The 25,403-nt window shown below is 39.7% G+C and overlaps 1 protein-coding gene across 2 annotated transcripts in view; it reads right to left on the reverse strand.

Moving 5' to 3' along the window:
• Nucleotides 1-273: 273 nt before the first annotated feature.
• The window catches only part of GCNT1 (glucosaminyl (N-acetyl) transferase 1), a 43,204-nt gene continuing 18,074 nt past the window's right edge, over nt 274-25,403 (reverse strand). Inside the window, exons 3-5 of one of the 2 annotated variants that reach the window (XM_014832683.3) lie at nt 21,375-21,569; nt 4,027-4,175; nt 274-2,208 (exon numbers count right to left, since the gene is read on the reverse strand). In XM_014832683.3, the coding sequence (XP_014688169.1) occupies nt 780-2,168 (1,389 nt within the window). In that variant the 5' untranslated portion in view covers nt 2,169-2,208; nt 4,027-4,175; nt 21,375-21,569 and the 3' untranslated portion in view covers nt 274-779. The remainder of the gene's footprint in view (nt 2,209-4,026; nt 4,176-21,374; nt 21,570-25,403) is intronic. The other variant, XM_014832682.3, reaches the window with a different exon arrangement.

Below are 25,403 nucleotides of genomic sequence, written 5' to 3' on the forward strand. Positions count from 1 at the left end.
CAATCAGGCCCATTTTTCAAGTTCCCTGAGATGACATACAGATACACTACATAGAGCAATATGACAGCAGAAACTGAATTATTTAGAAGGATCATTTAAAGTCAAAATTTCTATTTCAACAAATATAACCTATAAGTTAAATTACATCCTTACGATTGGTTGTTGCTATAAATGTATTCAAATCAGGAAAACTGTCATATTTAAAGCTCTCAGAGTAATTTTGGCACAGGTCAAATCTTGTTTTAAGTCCCTGAGCACTTTTAATAGGCTGGGTTTTTGTGTTTTTTAAAGTTTTTTTATTTTTCCTTTTTCTCCCAAACCCCCTGGTACATAGTTGTATATTTTTAGTTGTGGGTCCTTCTAGTCGTGGCATGTGGCACGCTGCCTCAGCATGGTTTGACGAGTGGTACCATGTCTGCACCGAGGATTCGAGCCTGCAAAACCCTGGGCTGCCGAAGCGGAGCACGTGAACTCAACCACTCGGCCACAGGGCCGGCCCCAGTAGGCTGGTTTTTATATTCGGCCTCTTCCCCGGCCACCTCTCCCGACAATGCCTTGCAACCTGCCCTGGCGTCACATTAACTCTAGGTCAACATTTAATGCTGGAACCTTTCTAACTGACTGTGTTCTGCAGAAACCATGTAGCTTCTCTGACATGAAGAATTAAGAGTCCCCACCTGCTATAGTTTTTCTGATGTTTGTTAACAGGGCAGAAGCATCAGAGGGGGCACCTCTCATGCATCCTTCTGATTGTTTCTAAAATTGTCTACAACAAATGGTCAGTGTTTTAACGTCTCCAGGGCTTTATGCCTCAGATGCTCATCCAAACACTGGATGGCAAAGAGGTCAATGTCCGTGTCAAACTTATTGGCAAACAAGTGGTGCATGCGCAGCATCCAGTTCAAGTCACCTGCTCCAAAGACGCACACAGAACGCACGTGGACCCCGCTGCAGGGTGGGTAGGGGGCACCCTTGGAAATGTCACCTTCAAAGTACTGCCACTTGACAAATCTAGCAATCGCATGCATGTCGGACATGTCATACTTATGGCTTAAGGACAGCGAGCCTGGGACTTCAGGGATCCGCTGAAGAGTGGCCCAGAGATACTCATCCGGGCTGTATGTGTCTTTGGCCCACTCCATAAACTTCTGGATTTTTTCATTCTCTAGAACGTACTCCACATACTCCCTACTGACCACAAAATAGGCACTGCCTGAAAACAGAGGCGTTTCAAGAGGAGGGTGCACTTTGTCAGTCCCTGTGTTTGTCAGCTTTCCATTTACGACTGCATAATGCTTTTTCCACCTTTCTTTTTTATTGGATGGCATTCTCTCAGTTTCTAGGTTGTTTTCTCCCATTAACGACTTGAGCTTCCTGACAATTTCCAGGTTGGTTTTAATAGGAAAATCCATACCACAAAGATTGATCAAGTACTTCCAGTCTGCACTCATTCTGTAAAGGTCCTGCATGCAGTTGAGGTCAGCCTGAACGCGACTCCATGAGGCGTACACCACGCTCTCCAGCTGACTGGCCACAAAGACATTACTGAAACAGGATGCGATGCCAATCACCGCCGCCAAAAAGGAATCCTCTGATTTTCTGTCCACATGAATGCAATAGAAATTCTGTGGCATGTAGATGGCCCTCAGGAGCCTGTCAAGCATTTCAATTTTGTGATGAACGACTATAGAATATGCTATTGGAAACTCTGCCTCTTCTTTACTAAGGGGTTCTACAATATATTTGCGCCTCTTGATGAAAGAAGTACAATCACTGGTCATGTTTATGTAGTCGTAGGCTGTCCACCGGGCGCGCTTTCTAAATTTCACTGTTAGAATCTCAAGCTTTACCTTTTGGATTTCATCGACATCACCCTGTAAAACTTTGGTGCAATTAATATCACTACTAGGATTCTCGCCAACCAGCTCCAAATGTCCAACGCTTACAAATTCAGGCTTTTGATGAATTCTTAAAACAGAGAAGGTGACTACGGAAAAAACAAGCAGCAAGAAGTAGTATTTTGTGGGATAAGAAAAAAGTCTTCTCCGCAGTAACTTCCTCAGCATCTCAAACAACAATCGGGGACTTTCCTTCATTAAGGGCAGTCTTCTGGGCTTCAAGCAGTAATGGTTTTCCCTGTCGTGGCCTTGAGAGTTGTCAGTTTGCATTTATCAGAAGTGTAAAGACATCTTGAAATGGAAAATAACACTAAAAGAAAAATAGAAAGGATATCTATGAATACAGTCCTTTATAATATCTTCCTAGGCTCAAAAACTGTTCTCTTTGCTATTACGTCAGATGTTTAAAACAAAGTGGGTCAATCAGAGGAAAAGGGGTGGTGTTACAGGAAACCAGTTTCCAGTATTAATGCCAGATTTAAAAAAAAAAAAAGTCAAGTACAACGATGTGCTAGAATATCCTACAACAAGCATTTTACCTCTCAGGTATATTGAGGTGCAAACACAGTTGAAGACCAAGGTTATAATGACTGAACTCTCCATAGTTGGTGAGTTTTTGATCCCATGCCATTTCTAATTAGCATCCCTCACCTTGAAATCATTACTAATCTGGATTCCACCTGACATTCATTAATGTCCATCAGTTGGCATCAGCAACCTCAAATATTTGAAGAGATTGGATCCATTCTGCTTTTCCCAATTTCAGATTGGGGTGTGGGGGGCTGGTCTTGGCCACGCCAAGATATGTCTCTTTGGCATGAGGATTATTTGAGGCTGGTTTCTTTGCAGACAGGAAAGCAACTGAAAAGTAGAACTTGCTTACCCTTTTGTTAAGAGACATTTACATTGTAAAAGAACTCTCCATCTGTGAAGATATCTGTAAAGATATCTCCCTCTGTACCTGGAAGAAGGGGAGATGACCTTATCTCTAGAAACTCTTAATCAATGGGGAAGGCAAGGACTTAAATCTGCATTTTATTGTGCTTGTCTGGTAACCTCCTGTAACTGACTTCCCTCCCCCTCCCAACGTTGGCATTTCTTTAAGGATTAAGCATCTTTCCTTAGGCTAGGAACTGATTGCTGCGCTCACCTGCGACTGCCCAGCTCAAGACAATAGACTTGCCTCCGGCTACGCCCTCTGAGACAGCAGACCACTGCCTGCTGTGTCCATCAAGCACTGTGCTGACAGGGCAATCTTGTGACTATTGTGGGAGGGACATTTCAATCACATGTGAAACACCCTGTTTGGGGGTATATAACCACTCTGTATACCTCACTTCTTCGGTGCCCTTTCTTCCTTCAGGAAGAAAGGCCCTGGGCCATGGTCCTCACAAAGCTTTGTTTAATTTTCTCTTGCTATTCTGTCTCATGTAAATTTAATTCATTCTCTGGCCAGACGAACCCAGGTAATGGAGAGGAAAGGTCTTCCTCCCCTACATGGGGTACACTTAAGGAGAAGTTCAGACACGGCTGTGACTTTTAAGGATCTTTGAAAGAAAAGCAGGTCAACTGAATTTTCAAACGGGACTGGAAAGGGTCAGCTGAAACCAAGCCAGATTTGGGACCGTACTGGGTTGACCTCACTTAGGTCACTTCACTTCCATTCCAGGCGCCACAGGAAGAGAAGATATAGACAAGCCAAAATAGAGACACAGCCTTACATTTCCTGCATTGATTACAAGAGGTTATAGTAAGTAAGCCTGGCAGAAAAACAGTTGTATACAAATTGTCATCTATGACAGACTTTTTGTCTATATTCAAATTCCAGGGACCCGACCCGTTTTTATTATGCAAAATGCTTACAAATATTGTTTTGTTTCCAAAAGTCAATTTTATAACTTGGTAATTGGTTCTGTAACTAAGAAGTGCTACTGTTCTAGCAAAGAAAGTCAAATACCATCAACTGTCTCCATACCAGATTTATAAAGATTTGAAACTAGAATTAGTACTAAAACTTTAAAATATTTAATTAGGAAATAAATTGGGAATATTAATAACACAAATAAAAATAAATAATTGACCATTATTAGTATAGAATAATGTTATGAAAAGTCCTTAGACTTTTTACCATTTAGGGTTAAGGAAAGTTTGGATCATTTAGTTCTGATTCCAGGTAACATCCTTTGCCCAGGTAGAGTGCCTCTCATGCAGTCGGGTTTCTTGAATGTAGTAGCCATCCAGCAATGGTGTCATGTCCCATGAGGCTTTTTAAACAATCTGTGAAATGAAAAGGGAAATCAATGAAGGGATGTAAGTATACACTCACTCAGAAAGCATGCTGTCGAACTAATCCCACATATTCACTTTTTTTCCACAAAATTATGGCTGGGTGAGTTTTCTCTTTTAACACTTGCTTCTCTGCCGTCTTATTTTTCTAACGCTATGTTTGTGGATTGCTACAGGTTTGAAAACATCCTGCAATTAAGATTGAGCTTTTTCAAAGAAAACTCCAGTAGCATGTCCCAAAGTGTGTGTCAAAGAACCGTTTAAGGGTCTGATGTGACTGGAAAATCCAACATGTGCTATCGCTACTGGGAGGAGTCCCAGTGCTCACCGGCTCGTTACAGACAATCCTGCCACTGAATTAGCCGCTTATGTCCTTCCAACTACCTTGCCCATCACTCAACTCCAAACCTCTCTTAGGAAAGCAAACATTGGGAGATTCTGCTAAAATACAAAAGCATCTCAACCATGAAAACATCAGATCCCTACACAAAATTACACCCTTAAGTAATTTCTGCCCCAGATTGGTTCAAGGTATTTGACAAAATCACTATCGGGGCCAGCCCGGTGGTGCAGCAGTTAGTGCACACGTTTTGCTTCTCGGTGGCCTGGGGTTCGCCAGTTCGGATCCTGGGTGTGGACATGGCACTGCTTGGCAAGCCATGCTGTGGTAGGCGTCCCACATAGAAAGTAGAGGAAGATGGGCACGGATGTTAGCTCAGGGCCAGCCCCCCTCAGCAAAAAGAGGAGGACTGGCAGTAGTTAGCTTAGGGCTAATCTTCCTCAAAAAAAAAAAAAGAAAAGAAAATGACTGTCTAATCATTAGGCGACCTCTAAGCTAACAGAACAGAGACTTATGTGGCTTCACACAACAAAAAATATAGACTTTAGCAAATTTACCCAGGAAAGTCACTAAACTAGTAGCAACACAAACCCTGGGCAGGGCAGGGGCAGAGGTCCGATTTCCAGAGCTGACACATTATAAAATGTCCACTTTCAATAGAAAAATTACAAGCCATGTAAAGAAATACGACATACATACACAGGAAAAAAGCAGCCAACAAAAATTATCCCTAAGAAGTCCAGGTGTTGCACTTAACTAAACAAAAACTGTGTCAGCTATTATAAATATGCTCAAAGAACTAAAGAACAAAAAGAAAGCATGAGAATGATATTTAACTAAACTGAGAATGTGAATAAAGAGATAGAAATTATAGAAAAGAACCAACAGAAATCTGGAAATGAAAGTACAATAACTGAATTGAAAAACTGATGAGAGGGGCTCAACAGCAGATTTGAACTGACAGAAGAAAGAATCACTGGAATTGAGGACAGGTCAAGTGAGAGTATTATATCCAGTCTGAGAAACAAAGAAAAAAGAATTAAAGAAAATGAACAGAGCCTCAGAGACCTGTGAGATACCATTAAGCATATCAACAAATGCATAACAGGAGTCGCAGAAGGAAAGTGGGGGAGGGGAGGTAAGAGAGGAAAGAGGAGGCTGCATGCACGAACAGGAGCAATAGAAAAACATTTAAATAATGGCTGAAAACTTCCCAAATTTGATTTTAAAAAATTAATCTGCACATCCAATAAGCTCAATGAGCTCCAAGTATGTAAAATGGCACAATCACTTTGGCAGCCAGCTTGGCAGTTTCTTACAGTTAAACATAGGCTAACCATTTAATCCAGCAACCACATTCCTAGGTATTTAACCAAATTGAAAACGTACGTCCACACAAAAACCTGCATGTGAATGTTTACAGTAGCTTTATTCATAATTGCCCCAAACTGGAAGCAATCAAGATGTCCTCCAATAGATGAATGGATAAACAAACTGTGGTACATCCACAACATGAAATATTATTCAGTGATAAAAAGAAGTGAGCTACTAAGCCATGAAAAGACATGGAGGAAGCTTAAATGCCTATTGATAAGTGAAAGAAGCCAATCTGAAGAGGCTACATACTGTATGATTCCGACTATATGATATTCTGGAAAAGGCAAAACTATAGAGACAATAAAAAAGATCAGTGTTTGCCAGGGAGTGGTGGTAAGGAAGGAACGCATGAACAGGTTGAGAATAGGGCATTTCTAGGGCAGTGCAACTACTCTGTATGATACTGTAATGGTGGTTATGTGATATTATGCATTTGTTAAAACCCACGGAACTGTACGACAAAAAGAGTGACCTTTCGTAATTATAATTAATAATAATGTATGGATATTGTTGCATCAATTCAATTGTTGTACAATTGTAACAAATGTACCACATTAGTGCAAGTGATTAATAATAGGGGAAACTGTGTGAGGGAGTATATGGGAACTCTGTACTTTCTGTACAATTTTTCTGCAAACTAAAAACTGCGCTAAAAAATAATCTATTCAAATTGAAAGAAAATTAATCTTCACATTCAGGAAGCTCAATGACTTCAAAAGATGATAAACTCAAAAAAAATCCACATCTAGGTACTTCAGTTAAACTGCTCAAAGACAAAGACTAAGAAAGAATCTTGAAAATGGCAAGAGAAAAGTGATTATACAAGCGTCATAAAAATTATGAATAGCTTCAAATCAGAAACAATGAAGACCAGAAGATAGTGGATAACATATTCAGTGAGCAGAAAGAAAAGATCTTCAATGAAGAATTCTATAATCAGCAAAATTATCATTCAAAAACAATGAGAAATTAAGAAATTCCCAGATAAACAAAAGCTAAAAGAATTCATCACTAGCAGACCTGCCCAAAAGAAATACTAAACAGAGTCTTTTGGGCTGAAATGAAAGGATGTGAGATAATAACTCAAATCCACATGAAGAAATAAAAAGCAGCAGTAAAAGTATATACATATGAAATGTAATTTTCTTTGTAAGTCTTTTCATATGAAATTTAAAAGACAACTGCATAAAGTAGTTATTATAACACTGTGTTGACAGGATTGTAATGTATAGAAATGTAATTTACATAATAATCGTACAAAGGAGGGGAAGGGAACAGCTATAGTGGAGCAAAGGTTTTGTATACTATTAAAATTAAGATGGCATTAATCTAAACTGAAATGTTTAAAGTTTAGAAATTTTTTTTGTAATTCCCAGGGCGATCACTTAAAAAAATAACTAAAAAACATATAGTAAAGGAAACATCAAAGGAATTAAAATAGGATCAGCAAACCAGGTTTTTTTAAAATGATCCAACAATATGATTCTACAAGAGACACGATTTAGATTTAGAGACACAATTAGGCTGAGATAAAGGAATGCAAATAGATATTATGTAAAAAAATAGCCAGAAAAGGGCTAGAGTAACTATACTAATACCTGACAAAATAGACGTTAAGACAAAAATTAGAAATAAAGGATATTTTATAATTATGAAATGGATAGAAGAAGGACAACAAAGAAACAGAAGACTTGAACAACACTATAAACCAATTAGACCTAACAGACATTTATAGAACACTGCACCCAACAAGAGCAAAATGTACATTCTTCTCAAGAACACACGGAACATTCTCCAGGATATGCCATATGCTACAGCATCAAACGAGCCTCAATAAACTTAAAAAGACTGAAATCAAGAAACATATGTCCTTTCACTACAAAAGAATGAAATTAGAAATCAGTACCAGAAGGAAATTTGAGAAGTTCACAAATACGTGGAAATTAAACTATACACTCCTAAATAGAGTCATGTGTCGCTTAATGATGGAGATACATTCTGAGAAGCGCATCATTAGGCGATTTCATCCTTGGGCAAACATCATAGAAAGTGCTTACACAATCCTAGATGGTATAGCCACTACACACCTAGGCTCTATGGTACAACCTGTTGCTTCTTGGCTACAAACCTGTACGGCATGTTACTGCACTGAATATGCAGGCAACTGTAACACAATGGTGAGTATTTGTGTATCTAAACATAGAAAAGATACAGTAAAAATACGGTATGAAAGATAAAAAAATGATATTCCCGTCTAGGGCACTTGCCACAAATGGAGCTTGCAGGACTGGCAGTTGCTCTGCGTGAGTGGGGGGAGAATGTGAAGGCTAGGGCATCACGGTGCACGACAGTGACTTTACTAACACTGTACACCTAGGCTACACTAAATTCGTATAAAAATGTTTTTCTTTCTTCAATAATAAATTAATCTTAGCTTACTGTAACTTTTTTACTTTACAAACTTTTTCATTTTTTTAAAACTTTTTGACCCTCTTGTAACAACACTTAGCTTAAAACACAAACACATCGGATAGCTGTACAAAAATATGTCCTTTATGTCCTTATTCTATACGCTTTTCTCTATTTTTCAATTTTTTCTACTTTTTCAAATTTTTGTTAAAAACGAAGACACAAACACACACATTAGCCTAGGCCTACGCAGGGTCAGGATCACCAATATCACTGTCTTCTGCCTTCACATCTTGTCCCACTGGAAGGTCTTCAGGGGCAATAACACACACGAAGCCGTCATCTCCTATGACAACAATGCCTTCTTCTGGAATACCCCCGGAGGACCTGCCTGAGGCCCTTCTTCAGGAGGTGTCACTCTTTTAAAAAATATGCCCATGGTGGTTTGCTTCCTTTTTTTTTTTTTACCACAGATTTGCTTGTAAGCAAGATAATGCACCAGGAACGTTCCTCTCTATTAACGAAAACCTTTTTGGTGTGGGGTCCATGTTATCAAACTTTTGAAGGAGTTTGTTGAGGTCTGCAAAAGCTTCTGATAAACCCTTCATTGTGAATTTTCTTGGTAGCTTTTCTTCTTTTTCTTCTCCTGTACTTTCCTTTCTCGTGCCTCTTCTTGAGCTACGTGTTCCTGTTCCAGTTCCAACTCCTCATTAGTCATTTCCTCAGGAGCTCCTCAGCGTCACGCTCATCCACATCCAGATTAAAGTTGTTTGCCATCTCAACCAGGTCTTGTTGATTTTTGGAACCTCTCCACCTCATCCTTGGAAAATCCTTTGAAGTCACGGATGAACCTCTTGAGCGTCTTCTAGACGCCATTCATATCCTCCTTGGTGACATCACCACAAGCCCACGCAAGGTTCTTGATGCAGTCATAGCTGTTGTAATCCTTCCAGAATTGCCTCCATGTCTTCTCAGTGTCTTCCTCAGCTGCAACAATAGCCTGAGCTAAGGTCCTCGTCAAGTAGTAGGCATTAAAATCTGCTATAGGGGCTGGCTCTGTGGCTGAGTGGTTAAGTTTGCATGCTCCACTTTGGCAGCCCTGGGTTCACCGGTTTGGATCCTGGGCACAGACCTACACACCACTCATCAAGCCATGCTGTGGCAGTATCCCACATGGAAGGACTAGAATGACTTCCAACTAGGATATACAATTATGTATGGGGCTTTGGGGAGAAAAAGAAAAAAAGAGGAAGATTGACAAGAGATGTTAGCTCAGGGCCAATCTTCCCCACCAAAAAAGCATACCTTAAAAAAAAAATCTGCTATAACTACTTGATCCATTGGTTGGATGAAAGAAGTGGTGTTTTAGGGGAGAAGCATGGCTTTAAGTTTGGGATGAAGATCATCAATAAAAGGAGAATGTGTGGGAGCGTCATCAACAATAAGCAAAATCTTGAAAGGTAGGTTATTCTCCATGTGGTACTTCTCTATTTCACTGGCTGCTTTAGCAGTTCAGAAGGGCATCTGGAAGAGGAGCTGGGTCATCCATGACTTCTTATTGCTCCTGGAGTACACTGGCAGTGTGTGCTTACTGATATGCTTGAAGGTCTTGGGGTTCTCAGTACGCCAGATCACAAAGGGTTTCAATTTGTGGCCTACAACATTGCCCCCAAGCAAGACTGTTAAATTGTCCTTAAAAGCCTTGAAACCTGGCATTGACTTGGCCTCCTTATGGATGAAAGTCCTCACACAGGCATCCACTTCCGGAATAGGGAGATTTCATCCATACTGAATTTTTGCTCTGGCAAGTAATTTTTCTCCATCATCAGCTTATCCAGAGTTTCCAAACAGTCTTCAGCTGCCTTGACATCAGTACTCACAAACTCACCACACACTTTCACACTGTGTAATGAATAAGAATTATCGAATTGTTTAAACCAGCCAGAGCTAGCAGTAAATTTAATATCATAGCTGGGTCCAGCTTTTCTTCCAGCATCGCAAACAAACTTTTTGCTTGGCTGTGATCAGATCATCATGGTGCTGAGAGGCTTATTAGGCTTGTGTCGGCCCTTCCATCCAGGTCATTACAAGTTTCTTGTCTGATACAGGCCCTTCTTTAATTTTTGTTAATCTCACCGCCTTCATGGAAGCAGATCCTTTAACAGCTTCCATCACTTTGTTCTTGGTCTTCAAGATCATAGCTATAGCAGAATGGGATACGCCTGATGGGAGAACAATAACCATCGCTGATTCCCAGCCTCATAGTCCTTAAGCACTTTTAATTTTCTTTTCAGGTCAATCACTTGATGTGGCCTCTTACTGATAACATTAGCAGCGGATTTTGTATGCTTAGGGGCCATGGTGAGCAAAACAACATGAGATTAAATCAAGCACAAGAGAAAATGATGCAATCAAGAGACTTGATAAACACAAAATGCTGCTGGCATAACATGGCATACTGTTTTACAGTAAACTTTTTTTATTAGTATAAAGAGTATACCCTAAACAGTAAAAAGTATAGTATAGTAAATATAAAAACAAGTAACACAGTAGTTTATCATCATTATCAAGTATTGTGTTCTGTATATAATCGTATATACTATACTTTTATAGGACTGGCAGCACAGGTTTGTTTGCACCAGTGTCACCACAAACACGTGATGCATTGTGCTATGATGTCACTAGGTGACGAGAATTTTCCAGCTCCATTATAATCTTATGGGACCACTATTGTACATGCAGTCCGTTGTGAACTGAAATGTCGTCATGTGGCACCTGACTATAACCAATGGGTCAAAGAAGAAATCACTAGGGAAATAAGAAGATATTTTGATATGAATGGAATGAAAACAAAAAAACCTTATGGGATGCAGCAAAAGCAGTGTTCAGAGAGAAATGATACCCATATTAAAAAAAGAACTCATATCAATAATCTAAGCTTCCACCTTAAGAAACAAGAAAAAAGGAGTCCAAAAGAAACCCAGAGCAAGCAGAAAATACTGGTGCAGAAATAAATGAAATTGAGAACAGAACACAAAAGGAAAAACAATGAAACCAAAGGTTGGTTCCTTGAAAAGCTTAAATAAATAAATCTTTAACTAAATTGACCAAGAAAAAAGAGGAGAATCATTACTAAAATTAGGAATGGAAGAGGGAACATCACCTCCAACCTTACATAAATAAAAAGAATTATAAGGGAATATTGTGAAAAATTGTATCCCAGTAAGTTAGAATTGTATCCCAGTAAATCTAGGTTATTCCTTATATAACCTAGATAGATGGGCAAATTCTTAGACAGATACCAACTACCGAAAGTGATGCAAGAAGAAATAGAAAATCTGAACAGAGTTCTAACAACAGTTATCAAAAAACCTCCCACAAAGAAAAGCCCAGGTCCAGATGACCTCACTGGTAAATTTTACCAAACTTTTAAAGAATAAACAACAATCCTTCAAACACTCTTACCAAAAAAATGGAAGAGGAATGAACACTTCCCAACCCACTCTATGAGGCCAGTAATTAATTACCCTGAAACCAAAATCAGACAATGACATCACAAGAAAACTATAGATCAATATCACTTATAAATATAGACACAAAAATTCTCAGCAAAATACTAGCAAACCAAATCCAGCAACATATAAAAAGGATAATATGCCATGACCAAGTGCGGTTTAGCCCAGGAATGCAAAATTTATTTAACATACAAAAGTCAATGTAATATACCATTATTAATATAGAATAAATGACAAATACTCTGTTATCATCACAACTGACACAGAAAGGCATCTGACAAAATCCAATACCATTTTATGATAAAAATACTAAAATAAACTAGGAATAAAAAGAAACTTCCTCAACTTGATAAAGCCATCTATAAAAAATGCACAGCTAACATCATACTTAATGGTGAAAGACTGGCTGCTTCCCCTTAAGAGCAGGAACAAGACAAGGATGTCCATCCACTCTTGCCACTTTTACTCAACATTATATTGGAGGATCTGGGCATGTCAATTAGGCAAGAAAAAGAAATAAAAGGCACCAAGCTTGGAATGGAAGTAACACTATCTCTATTTGTAGATGACACAATCTTCTACAGGCATACCTCGGAGATCTTGCGGGTTCAGTTCCAGATCACAGCAATAAAACGAATATCCCAATAAATCAAGTGACACAAATTTTTTGGTTTCCAAGTACATATAAAAACTACGTTTACGCTATACCGTAGTCTGTAAGTGTTCAATAGTGTTATGTCTAAAAATACATACATACCTTAATTTAAAAATACTTTATTGCTTTAAAAAATGCTAATCATCATCTGAGCTTTCAATGAGTTGTAATCTTTTTGCTGGTGAAGGGAAGTGCAATAAAGCAAAGTGCAATAAAGTGAAGTGTGCCTCTATACAGAAAATCCTAAGAAATCCATGCACACAAAAAAATTATAATACATGAGTTTAACAAGTTTGTAAGATATAAGATCACCATACAAAAAGCAACTGTTATTTCCATACATTAACAATGAACAATCCAAAAATAAAATTTATAATAGTATCAAAAAGAATAAAATACTGTAAGGAAAAAATTCAAAAAAAGAAGTGCAAGACTTATCTGCTGAAAACTACAAATCAAAAAACTTTAAGACCTGAACAAATGGAAAGACATTCTATGCTTATAAATTAGAAAACTTAGTATTGTAAAGATGGCAATATACCCAAAGATTAACCAATAAAGTTTTCAACACGATTTCTATCAAATTCTAGTTCCCCTTTTTTGCAAAAACTGACAAGTTGATCCCAAAATTCATATGGAAATTTGCGGAACCCAGAAGAGCCAAAACAATCTTGAAAAAGAACAAAGTTGGAGGACGTATACTTCCCAATTCCAACACTTACTTTAAAGCTATAGTAATCAAAAGAGAATGATGGTGGTACGAGAACAGATATATAGAACAATGGAATAGAGTTCAAAATATAAAGCCTTACATCTACAGTCAATTGATTTTTGACATGGTACCAAGAGAATTCAATGAGGAAAGAACAGTGTTTTACGTAAATGGTGCTGGGGCAGGTGACTACGCGTATCCAAAAGAAAGAAGGTGGAGCCTTACCTCACAGCATACACAGAATTTAATAAAGAATGGATGAAACGCCTAAAGATAAGACCTAAAACTAACAAGAAAACAGGAGTAAATCTGCATGACCTACAATTTGGCAATGGGTTCCTATATATAACACCAAAAGCTCAAGCAATAAAAGAAAAAACAGATAAACTGAATTTTATCAAAATTTAAGTTTTGTGGTTCAAAGAACCATCAAAAAAGTGAAAACACAACCTACAGAATGAGAGAAAATACTATATTTTCAAATTCATTATTTGGTAAGTATCCAGAAAATATAAAAAACTCCTACAACTCAACTATAAAAAGGACAACCCAATTGTGTCACCAGTGGGGTTTTTTAAACAAGTAGAACTATCCTAAACAGATTTTATTTTTCTTAAGATTTTATTTTTCCTTTTTCTCCCCAAACCCTCCCCCAGTACATAGTTGTGTATTTCTAGTTGTGGGTCCTTCTAGTTGTGGCATGTGGGACACTGCCTCAGCATGGCCTGATGATCAGTGCCATGTCTGAGCCCAGGATCCGAACCGGTGAAACCCTGGGCTGCCGAAGCAGAGCTTGCGAACTTAACCACTAGGCCACGGGGCCGGCCCCTACACAGATTTTTTAAGAATATGAGTACAGAAGGAGTCAGTCTAAAATTCATAAAGAATATGCTAAGCTCCTAACTTGGATCTCACCTCACAAAAGGCGTAAGTCTTTACCATTCTCATCCACACCCAAAACATCCACCATGCTTTGCAAAATGCTTTTTAAAATGTAAAATCACCTTAAGTGTCTATAAAGTAGGTAAATGTGTGAGATAAGTGTATTTCATTAATAATGCTTTTGACTTTATGTATTTATCACTATGGTAAATGGAGAAGATAAATTATCAAAAGAAATTTTAATTAACCAGCCTAACTTCAAGACATAGAATATTCTCTTAACTAAAATTTGCTGAGAATTAGAAGAAAGCTGATGGGAAAATATTTCATAGAGAAAAGGATTTCTGTGAGGAAAAGTTTAAAGGAAGCAAAAAGTGCATATGCTATACTAATTTAATGAAACTTCAGTCATCAAACATGCCTTAGTTTAAGCACACACACGAAGAATATTCAAAATACTCAAAAATGAATAAGAAAGCATGGCAGAGGTTAATACTGCTGGGCCCAGTGTTTCCTCACCTTCAGATTTCACAAAGGGCATAGATAAGAATCGGGAGTGAGAACAGTCAATGACTAAACAATAAGACCTCATGAATGCTGAGACAGAAAGAAAAATACAAGTCCCAAACACATGCCAAGCCTTCCTCACTGAGGGTCTCCTACAAGACTCGGCAATTGTCTTAGCGAGTGTCCTGGAGAAGGTCCCTCATTGGAACACAGATGCCTTTCATGAAAGAGAAGACTGGCCACAAAAAGTTTTAAGTAGAAAAACACAACCTTAGAAGAAATGGTGGAAAAAAATAATTCCACCATGTGAAGAAAAGAAGGAAAGCCAGTACCTGAAGGCAAGGGTTCTTAATTTGTGGCTTCTTGAAATCAAAACCAAGAAGCGCAAGAATACTAAGTTCTATAGACAATGACAGTAAACTCTGATCTTTCATAATGCTCGTAACAAGGACAGCTAGTCAAGGAAGGGGACAAGAAAAAAAGTATCAAATGCATCCGAGGTAACAAAATGGTCACTAGAAGTATTCTAACATAAAATGAACAGCTCCAACCGGTCAGGATTAGGGTGCCATTGAGTATGTCCTGGAGTGGGAGGACAGACAAAATGACCTCAGAGAGCACGAGAGGAGGCAGCAAGTAAAATGCGAAAAGCAGATGGATGAATGGTAACTGAGTAAGCAGACCTAAGAAGCCCAGACTGACAGCAGGAAGGAGTGAACCAGCTGTATTTACACTACGGGATCGTCAAAAGGTTCAGGGGAACGGTGGCACAGATACCAAGGGAGGATGAGAGTATTTAAAAAAAAACGTATTGACTGACAGCTGTTTACAAGCAGTTGGGTCTCCACCACAAAACCCGGCAAAGACCCAAGATTTAGTCTCTGCAGAGGTTCTCCAGGCTGGACACGCCAGGCACAATGGAAAGCAGAGCTCTAATCAGAAAACAGCGGGAGTAAGTGAACCCAAGGACAATGAACAATGAGACCTCCTTTCCTATCCAGCTATCAGCTCCCAGAACTTTGGCAGCCAAGCCAACGCAGGCGTTTATTTACCAGGGAATCCAATCAGACCAAGAGGAAAAGACTTAAATGTGCTGCTTACATTGAAAATTCCCCCAAATGTTCAAAGGAAACACTGCAGGGAGAAGAAAACTACTAATAATATCCTCAGAGAGACAAGAAAAGATAGTGCATTCAGTCAATCAATCAATCAATAAGTGAGGCAGATTACACTGTCTGAAAATAGGCAAAATACTCCCATCCCATAGGCTCTTCCGCAATGCGACCTTTCCACTCCCCAATCGAATTCACTCCCTTTGAATTTGGACAACGTATGATTACACTGACCAGTAGAGTTTGGCAGAAGTGACACTATGGGGCCACCAAGGCTGGGTCATGTAAAAACACGCAGCTGCCACCTGATCGTCTTGGAAAATTTGCTCTCCAGAAGCTCCCTTTCAGAACCAGCTTCTGTGTTGTGAGAAGCCACGTGGAGAGGCCAAATATAGATGGGTAACCAAGTCAAGAGTCCCAGTTGAACCCACACTTCAATTCATCCCAGCCCAGGTGCCAGACATGTGAGTGAAGAAGCCACTAGACGACTTCAACCCCTGGTCACTCAAGTCTTAACTGAATTCCTGACCCACAGAATGTGTGAGCAAAACATAAAATGGTCATGTTTTATGTTACTCCATTTGGGGTAGTTTGCCTCATAGCAATGATGAAAACAAACAGGAAACCACATAAACAGAACAACTAGCAAATAGAAAGATCCTAAAAATTAAGGACATAATAGTAAAAACTGAAAAGTGCAATAGATGCATCGGAAAATAAAGTTGAGGAAAACTCTCAGGGAATTAAGCAAATAGGCAAACTGATTAATGGAAAAATTAGAGAAAAAAATATAGTAACTTAGAGAACCAGCCCAGGAGATCCACCCTCTGAATAACAGGACAACCAGAAAGAAAAAACAGAAGAAATGGAAGGAAGTCATCAATTAAATAATTCAAGACTATTTCTCAAAATGAAAGAATGGTTTCCAGACTGAAAAGTCCCTTGGAAAACCAGCACAATGGATAAAAAGAGACCCACCCCAAGATGCATTCATTAATCATGAAATGTCAGAACACTGGGAAAAAGAATATCATGTAGGTTCTCAGAGAGGGGGGAAATAAGCCGCACAACAAGGATTCAGAAGCCGAATGTCTTTATACTTCATAAAAACCAACCGCAGAAGCCAGATGATAATGGAGCAACACCTCCAAAGTGCTGAAGGAAACTGAATTCCAGATGGGAATTCCTAGAACCAGATGAACTATTAAGTAAATTACAGGGAAAATAAAAACGTTTTACATTTTAAGATAGGCAAGGTCTCAAAAGACTTACTTTTATGCACCCTTTCTCAAGAAGCTACTGGAGGACGTGCTCCATCAAAACTAAAGTACAGGGGGCCAGCCCAGTGGCCTAGTGGTTAAGTTCACACACTCAGCTTCAGGTGGCCCAGGGTTTGCAGGTTTGGATCCCGGGCACAGACCTATATACTACTCATAAAGCCATGCTGTGGCGGTATCCCACATACAAAATAGAAGTAGACTGGCACAGATGTTAGCTCAGGGCCAATCTTACTCATGAAAAAGAAAAAAAAAAACCCCAAAAAACTAAAGCATAAACCAAGAAAGAGGAAAACATAAGAATAAGAAAGAGTGTCATGACATAAGAAGAAAGAAAAGGAAATACCAGGATGCTAGTAAAGGAACATTCTAGGCTGTGTAACAGGCCAATAGACAATCATAGTAGTTAGAAGCAGATCACAAGACCCTGGGAGAATTGTCTTCAAGAAGATGAAACCAGGGCCAGCCCTATGGCCGAGTGGTTCAATTCGTGTGCTACGCTTCGGTGACCTGGGGTTTGCCAGTTCAGATCCTGGCCAAGGACCTACACACTGCTCATCAAGCCATGTTGTGGTGGCATCCCACATTGCAGAACCAGAATGACTTACAACAAGGATATACAACTATGCACCGGGGCTTTGGGGAGGAAAAAAAAAGATAGGAAGATTGGCAACAGATGTTAGCTCAAGGCCAATCCTAAAGGGAAAAAAAGAGATGAAACCGATGGAATACCTGATGGGAATAAACATATTGAGAACCAATTTAAACAACTGGTAGAGTTTGGGGGGTGAATTTGTAATAACCACATTGAAAACAAAGCAAATGAAGGGGGCCCAGGAGATAATTATTGACTCCAAAGAAATCAGAGTCATGCAATGATGAAAAAAGCAATCATACTGTACTATAGCATACTATGTACGTGGCAATGGTGTACTCTGTGGCTTAGCTCTGAAGACCAGCCATCTTAATAATGTAAACACTAGTTTTCCAACCGAGATTCAGTAAAACTCTATTAGGAGCACAGAGCAATGGGAAAGATGGGTGTGGAAAGAAACGGTCTGCGTACATTGCCCAACCTCATATAACTGGCCATGGGGGATGTTTTGAATTCCATTGCCGCTCCAAGTTAAAGGCCTCTTTCTAAATGTCTTCTACCACCAAATGCTCATGTCTGCAACAGGTCAAAATGCTAAGGATCAAATGGAAAAAATAAAGTGGAGGTAAAGGGGACAGCTCAGTGCAGGACTGTTTTCACAGGGATAAATAGGAAGAGATACATGTAAGAGAAATCCAAAAGCCACTGATCATCAAATCTAGATTTCAGCCTGGAATAAGTAAGAAACATTAGAAGACCTTACGATGTAAAAAATAAGAAGCTATAGCGGCATTTCAAAATTAAGATCTATTAGATATGACTAGCATATGCCTCTGTATTTTAAAATAAATCAATTCTAGGGGCCGGCCCCGTGGTTGAGTAGTTAAGTTCACGCGCTCCACTGAGGCGGCCCAGGGTTTCGCCGGTTTGGATCCTGGGTGCAGACACGGCACCGCTCATCAGGCCACGCTGAGGCAGCGTCCCACATGCCACAACTAGAAGGACCCACAAATAAAAATATACAACTGTGTACCGGGGGGCTTTGAGAGAAAAAGGAAAAATAAAATCTTAAAAAAATAAAAATTAAAAAAAAATTCTAAAACATAATATTCACCCCAAACATACAATACACCTACTAGTTTAATTTAGAAAAATATCATTATATAGAGAAGAAAATGAAAAAAACATTTAAAGAAATGAGTTATATGTGGCTCAGGCTATATTTTCCTTAATTCCTTTTTTAATAATAAAAAGAAAGGCAAGGTGTGGGGCCGGTCCCATGGCCGAATGGTTGGGTTCACACGCTCCGCTTCAGTGGCCCGGGGTTTTGCCAGTTTGGGTCCTGGGCACGGATATGGCACCACTCACTGGGCCATGCTGGGGCGGCGTCCCACATGCCACAGTTGGAATGACCCACAACTAAAAAATGCACAACTATGTACTGGGGGCTTTTGGGAGAAAAAGGAAAAATAAAATCTTTAAAAAAAGAAAGGCAAGGTGGGAAGAGGGAAGGAAAAGGGAAATATATTTATTTTATTATAAACTAACATGATGTAACATATTCAGAGCTTGAAGTAGAAGGATTTAATCTATTTATGTGACCGTACACATACACACATACATACCTCTAAGAAAAATCTGGATTTTCCTGTTCAACCTCTATTTACACCCGAGATTCCTAGACAAGTAGAGCGATGAGAAGGGCTCTGGACTGGTCAGCTTTGTTAACCTTTGTTAAGGTTAAAGCTGACAGACATAACTGTCAACTATAATAAAGAAAGGGATAGAATTTTAAAAGGTAAACTCTTTTTTTCTCAACAGTTTCCACCAAGGTAATTCTGGTTTAGGTCCAAACAAAACTGTTATTAATAACTCTCCTTACCTATTGCCTATTGCACCTTTTTTAAAAGTAGGGGAAATATGCTTTCTTAAAAAAATACACGCACACACACAAACACTTACAAGTATACGTACACATCTGTGTGTCTGCACAGACGTGCATAAACAAACAGCTGGGTGGATACATGAGAGTCCACAACCCACTGTCCTTCTGCAGCAGGAAGCACGGCCTAAGTTAGTTCACATGGCCCACGGCATACTCCTCTGGGGCTCAATTTCACCCACTCTCCAAGACTATTGTTCTGTGGCCCAGAGGCTGCAGTGACTGGAGCAAAATACCCCTACTGTGACTGATGCCAAGGCCATGCAAGTATCTCAGAGGATCGTGAGTCAACTGAGGATGCCCAAATGTCACCCGAAACAGGCCAAGGGAAGGAGCCGGAAGCAGGTAAGATCCCAAGGCGATCCCTTGCCATTCAGGGTGGAGTTCTTTCCGGCATCTGTGCCTCCATGGCCTTCCCCCATCTGGGGGTACCTGGTGTCTGCCCCATCCACAGGCTTGCCCTGTCAGGAGGGCAGTCTCCGCTGCTTGGCTGCTGTCTGTGACTCACTGCGGTGAGCTGCCTAGCTTTTCTGAGGTCTCACACTGAAACAAAGTCTTGAGACCCCAACCACGCCTGCCCCTCCAGACTTTTCCAGACAAGAAAAGCTCTTGAGGCCCCCATAATTAACACCATGATTAAAAACACCAAGCTCCACAGTTTAGGCTGTTGTCTCTCACAATTCATCCCAGTTTTCTTGGGTTCCAGCCAGGGAGACAGAGGTAACAAGGGAACTTCTATGACCAGCACTGGACCACATTTCCTGTGTCTCCTTTGGAAAGCAGGCTTTCTACATGAAATAAGATATTACAACTAAAGCCAGATGGTGTGATGAAGGAAGAGGAGGGCCAAAATCATGTTCCCTTCTTCAGATCCCCACATCCCAGAGCAAGGCACAGAATGTGGCACAGAGAACCACTCAATTATGTTTGCTGAATGAATAAAGTCTCCTTCAAGTGAAGCCCATGTTCCTCTGCTAAAAATCTAACATCTATCTAAAAATTTAACATCTATCCCCTTCTCCCTTTTGAAGGTCAGAGAAGAGTTCTGTTTCCAGTCTCTACACTTGCAGCACGGACTAGCCTATTTAGAGAGTATATCTAAAAGTAGGATCTGTTTAAAGATGAAATGATAATAAGTGATTTTTTAAAAAGCTCAAACCCCTCAAATACAAAGAATATAATGGAAGAAATGACATCAAAATTTTCAAAGCTAGAGCAGGTGAATGGTAACTGACTTGGCGATGTCAGAAAGCTGAATCCTAAAGCAGGCAGTAGGGGAAGCTGAGAGACAACCCACTTTACAGCACAGCTGCCACCCCCCCGTCGCCCAACATCCGTCCCTTCCTCCAAATGCTCTGAAAGTGGCAGCACGATACCTCTGGAAGCAGTGGTGAAGTGGTGTTCAAAACTAAGGACTGGTTGAAAATCCTTTCAAGAGGCACTTAAGATTCCCAGGCCCCTCCCCGTATCCATCATAACCCAGTAAATTACCCTTCCAGGCACCAGCAGAAGACTCTGGAAAATCTAAAACGGAAAGGATCTGACCTGGAGGGCAGAAGGCACAGTGAGGGCAGGGGTACTGACCTGAAAACAGGGGAAATTAAGTCAAACTTTCTCATTTCCAGAATGTTGGCAGGCAGCACATACCTTCCAGGCTTATGCCTCAGAGAACAGAGAACCAGCAGCCTCTAGGAAAAGCTCATGATCCAAGAGAGATCAAAAGAGAAAGAAAAACAACTGAGGAGGGTATCAGTTAACTCCTTCTATATAATCAACCACAATCCTTAGTGACTTAAAACAAGAATTTATTATTTCTCATTACTTGTAGAGTTGGTTGGGCAGTTCTTCTGGTTTCCCCTGGGCTCACCTAGGCAGCTGCATCCAGATGGAGGACTGTCTGGGCTGGAGGGTTCAACATGGCTCATTCACGTCTGCACATGGTGCTGCTGTCAGCTGGGGTGTCTCTCATCCTCCAGCAGGCAAGACAAGCTTCCTTACATGGCAGCCTCAGGGCAGTAAGAGAGCAAACACAGCAGCTCCAAAGCCTCGTAAGGCTTACGCTCTAGAAAATGCACAACATCACTTCTGTCACATTCTTTTGGTCAGAGAAAGTCACCAGCCCAGATGCTATTCAAGAGGAAATAAGGTTCTACCTCTGGATGGGAAGAGAAGCCAAATCATATTCCAAGGGACATAGATTGTGAAGTGAAGAATCTGGACCTAATTAAATATTCTACTACATAGAAAAATTAAGATCAAGCAAAGAGATAAAAATTTCAACAACAAAATCCTAGTATTACTATCTGCAGAGACATAAGAGAAACAATTGAAGCCATGAAACAAGAACAAGAGGCTATGGGCCAGCCTGGTGGCGCAGCAGTTAAGTTGACACATTCCACTTCAGTGGCCTGGGGTTCACCAGTTCAGATCCTGGGTGCAGACATGGCACCACTTGGCAAGCCATGCTGTGGTAGGCATCTCACATATAAAGTAGAGGAAGATGGGCATGGATGTTAGCTCAGGGCCAGGCTTCCTCAGCAAAAAGAGGAGGATTGACAGCAGATATTAGCTCAGGGCTAATCTTCCTCAAAAAAAAAAAAAAAACGAACAAGAGGCTATGAAAAAGGAACAGAAAACAAAAATGAGCTTTTAGAGATCAAAAATATGATAGCTGACATGAAAAACTCAACTGAAGAATTAGAAATTAAAGTTGAGGAAATCTCCAAGAATGTAGAACAAAACAAAAAGTAAATGGAAAAATAGGAGAATTAGAGGACTAACAAAGGAGATCCAATATTCAAATAACAGGTGTTCCACAGAGAAAGAAAAAAATAAAGAGGAGAGAAATCTATCAAAGAAAGAACTGATGGAAGTGAAGGACAAAGATTTTATCAGTCTGAAAAAGCCCTATCGGTACCCAGCACAATTCATTAAAAACAATCCTAACCAAGGAAATTTCCTGTGAAATTTTAGAACACTGCAGAAAAGAAGATCCTAAAAGTTTCCAGAGAAGTGATGTTCATAAATCCAAAGCGGAGCCGGCCCCGTGGCCGAGTGGTTAAGTTCGCGCACTCTGCTTCAGTGGCCCAGGGTCGGATCCTGGGTGCAGACATGGCACCACTCATCAAGCCATGCTGAGGCGGTGTCCCACATGCCCAGCTAGAAGGACCCACAACTAAAAAAAATAAACAACTATGTACCAGGGGGGCTTTGGGGGAGAAAAAGGAAAAATAAAACAATAAAATAAAAAACAAATCCAAAGAATCAAGAATTTCAAACGGCAGTGAAGTTCTTAACAGCAACAATGAAAGCTAGAATAAAATAGAAAATTTAACATCTACTCTCTCTCCCTTTTGAATGCCCAAGAGTTCAAAATTCCAAAGGAAAACTATTTCCACCTAGAATTTGAGATAACCAGCCAAGCTATGGTTCAAATGTGATGCAGAATAAAGGTATCCTCATGCATACAAAGTCACAGGCACCTTCTCTCAGCAGACTCCTGCAGGAAGCATACCACCAAAAGATGAGGTACACCGGTAACTACAAAAGCACTAACACCATTTTGGAGCACTTAAGACGTTCCAGGAGCTCTTCTAAGTGACGTGCCTACGTAACTCATAGAATCTTCACGATAAGCCTACACAAAAGGTACTATTTTCCAGATGAGGAAACTGAGGCATAAAGAGGTTAAATAACTGCAAATGTCACATAGCTAGGGAGTGGAAGAGCTAACATTCAAACCTACACAATCCAGCCCCCAAGTTTGTGCTATGCTGCCCATCGAGAAAAAGACAGAGGGGCCAGGAATTAAGGCAGCCAATAGAAAACAGAGGCAACAGAAACCACCAGGATTAAGGAGTAGACAGATCCCAGGACATGTTGGGGTCCTAGGAAGAAACCAGCCAACTGAACCAAGTCAAACAGCTATAAAAGAAATTTCTGTAAGACAAAACTGAGAGAACTCCTGCTGCAAATGAACGTATTTCGAAGAGATTTTGACAACTAAGGTAGAGTTCAGAGTTGAATAAGTAACATGTACAGGGTAAACAAAAAAACACAAAAATAAGACTATCTCTGGAGAAAACAAAAAAAGCACAAAGGAAGAAATCATGTTATGCTACCATAGCTCAGCTTATACACGGCCATAACAATATAAGCATTGAGTTGTAGTCTAACAAAAATTATGATAATATTCAGAGGATCTCAAAACTGTTTTCATAATAGTGCTGAGACATCATTCACCCTTTTCACTGCCGTTTTCTTACAAGTACACAGTGCAGTTTTTCAGAGGCCACATCATGTGTGACTTCTCAACAGAATGAGGGCAGAAGTATTTTCTGTTTTCTGTTAAGCCAAACACTAAACAGATTTGCAAAAATATAAAATGTTGCTACTCTTCTAATTTTTATGAAACGGTTTTTCATAAAAAATATTACTGGGGTCAGCCCTGTGGCATAGTGGTTAAGTTCAGGGTGCCCTGCTTCAGCAGCTGGCTTGGTGGGTTCAGATCCCAGGAGAAGATCTGCACATTCATCAGCCATGTTGTGGTGGCGACCCAGATATAAAGTGGAGGAAGACTGGCACAGATATTAGCTCAAGGCTAATCTTCCTCAAGGAAAAAAAGGGAGGATTGGCAACAGATGTTAGCTCAGGACTAATCTTCCTCAGCAAAAAATATATATATATATAAAAATATAACATGTTAATATGTAAAGATCTTATCACTGTTATTTTGACATGAACATTTATTTTTTCTCAGTTTTAATTTTTAATAGGATAAATACTGATAAACATACCGCACATAAACGAAAGTTCTTTGTGACCTTCAATAATTTTTAAGAGTGTAAAGGCTATTGAAAGCAAAGTTTTCAGAACCATTGATTGGGAAAATGGGAAACAGCTGGGAAGTGAATAGGGGGAAAGTTTGGAGATAAAAGAGAATTAACTCCTCTTTAACAGTAGAGAGTCAAGAGGAAGAACCTAAAACTGAAAAATCTACAAACAGTATAACCATATTATTTAGAGAGAGAGAAATACACACGAAAGGCCCACCCAGTGGCGTGGTTAAGTCTGCACACTCTGTGTCAGTGGTCCAGGGTTCGCAGGTTCAGATCCCAGGCGTGGACATACACAACACTTGTCAAGCCATGGTGTGGTGGCATTCCACATACAAAAAGTAGAGGAAGACTGGCACAGATGTTAGCTCAGGGACAATCTTCCTCAAGCAAAAAGAGGAAGATTGGTTACAGAGGTTAGCTCAGAGCCAATCTTCCACACAAAAAAAAAAAACAAAGAAAAAGAAAGAAAGAAACACACACACAAAGAAATCTGTAAAAAGTTGAAAACAGTTCCCTCTACTGTTATGCTGACCATATGGCAGCCACTAACCACATGGGGCTACTGAGCACTTGAAATGTAGCTGGCTTGACTGAGGAAATAAATTTTTGTGTGTTTATTTTAATCAATTAAAATTAAAGTTTAAAAATTGAATCAGTATAAAATGTCTTTCCGTGAAACACAACTTTATTCTTGTGGTAGGACTCCATTTCTCTTTGATGGCTGCATCGTGTTAAGATACTACTGCTGTATTTTAACACAGGTATTGGACACAGGTGTCATTTTAATACCTCATTAATAACTTCTTATATTGCTTACCTTTTAAAATGATAAAATTTTGGATATACTGCATTAAATATTAAAATTAATTTTATATGTTTCTTTTTTCTTTTTTTTTAATGCAGCAACTACAAAATCATGTGTAGCTCACTTCGTATTTCTATTGGACAATGGAGTTCTAGAGAGTCCGAAGTTCTGGGGGGTCATAGGGAGAAGGGTGCAGTTTTTTATAACTACAACTCTTTGTTGGGAGACAATGCTCCATGCGCCCCCCACATTT

The sequence above is a fragment of the Equus asinus genome, chromosome 23 (genome assembly GCF_041296235.1).
Source record: "Equus asinus isolate D_3611 breed Donkey chromosome 23, EquAss-T2T_v2, whole genome shotgun sequence".
Classification (NCBI taxonomy): Eukaryota; Metazoa; Chordata; class Mammalia; order Perissodactyla; family Equidae; genus Equus; species Equus asinus.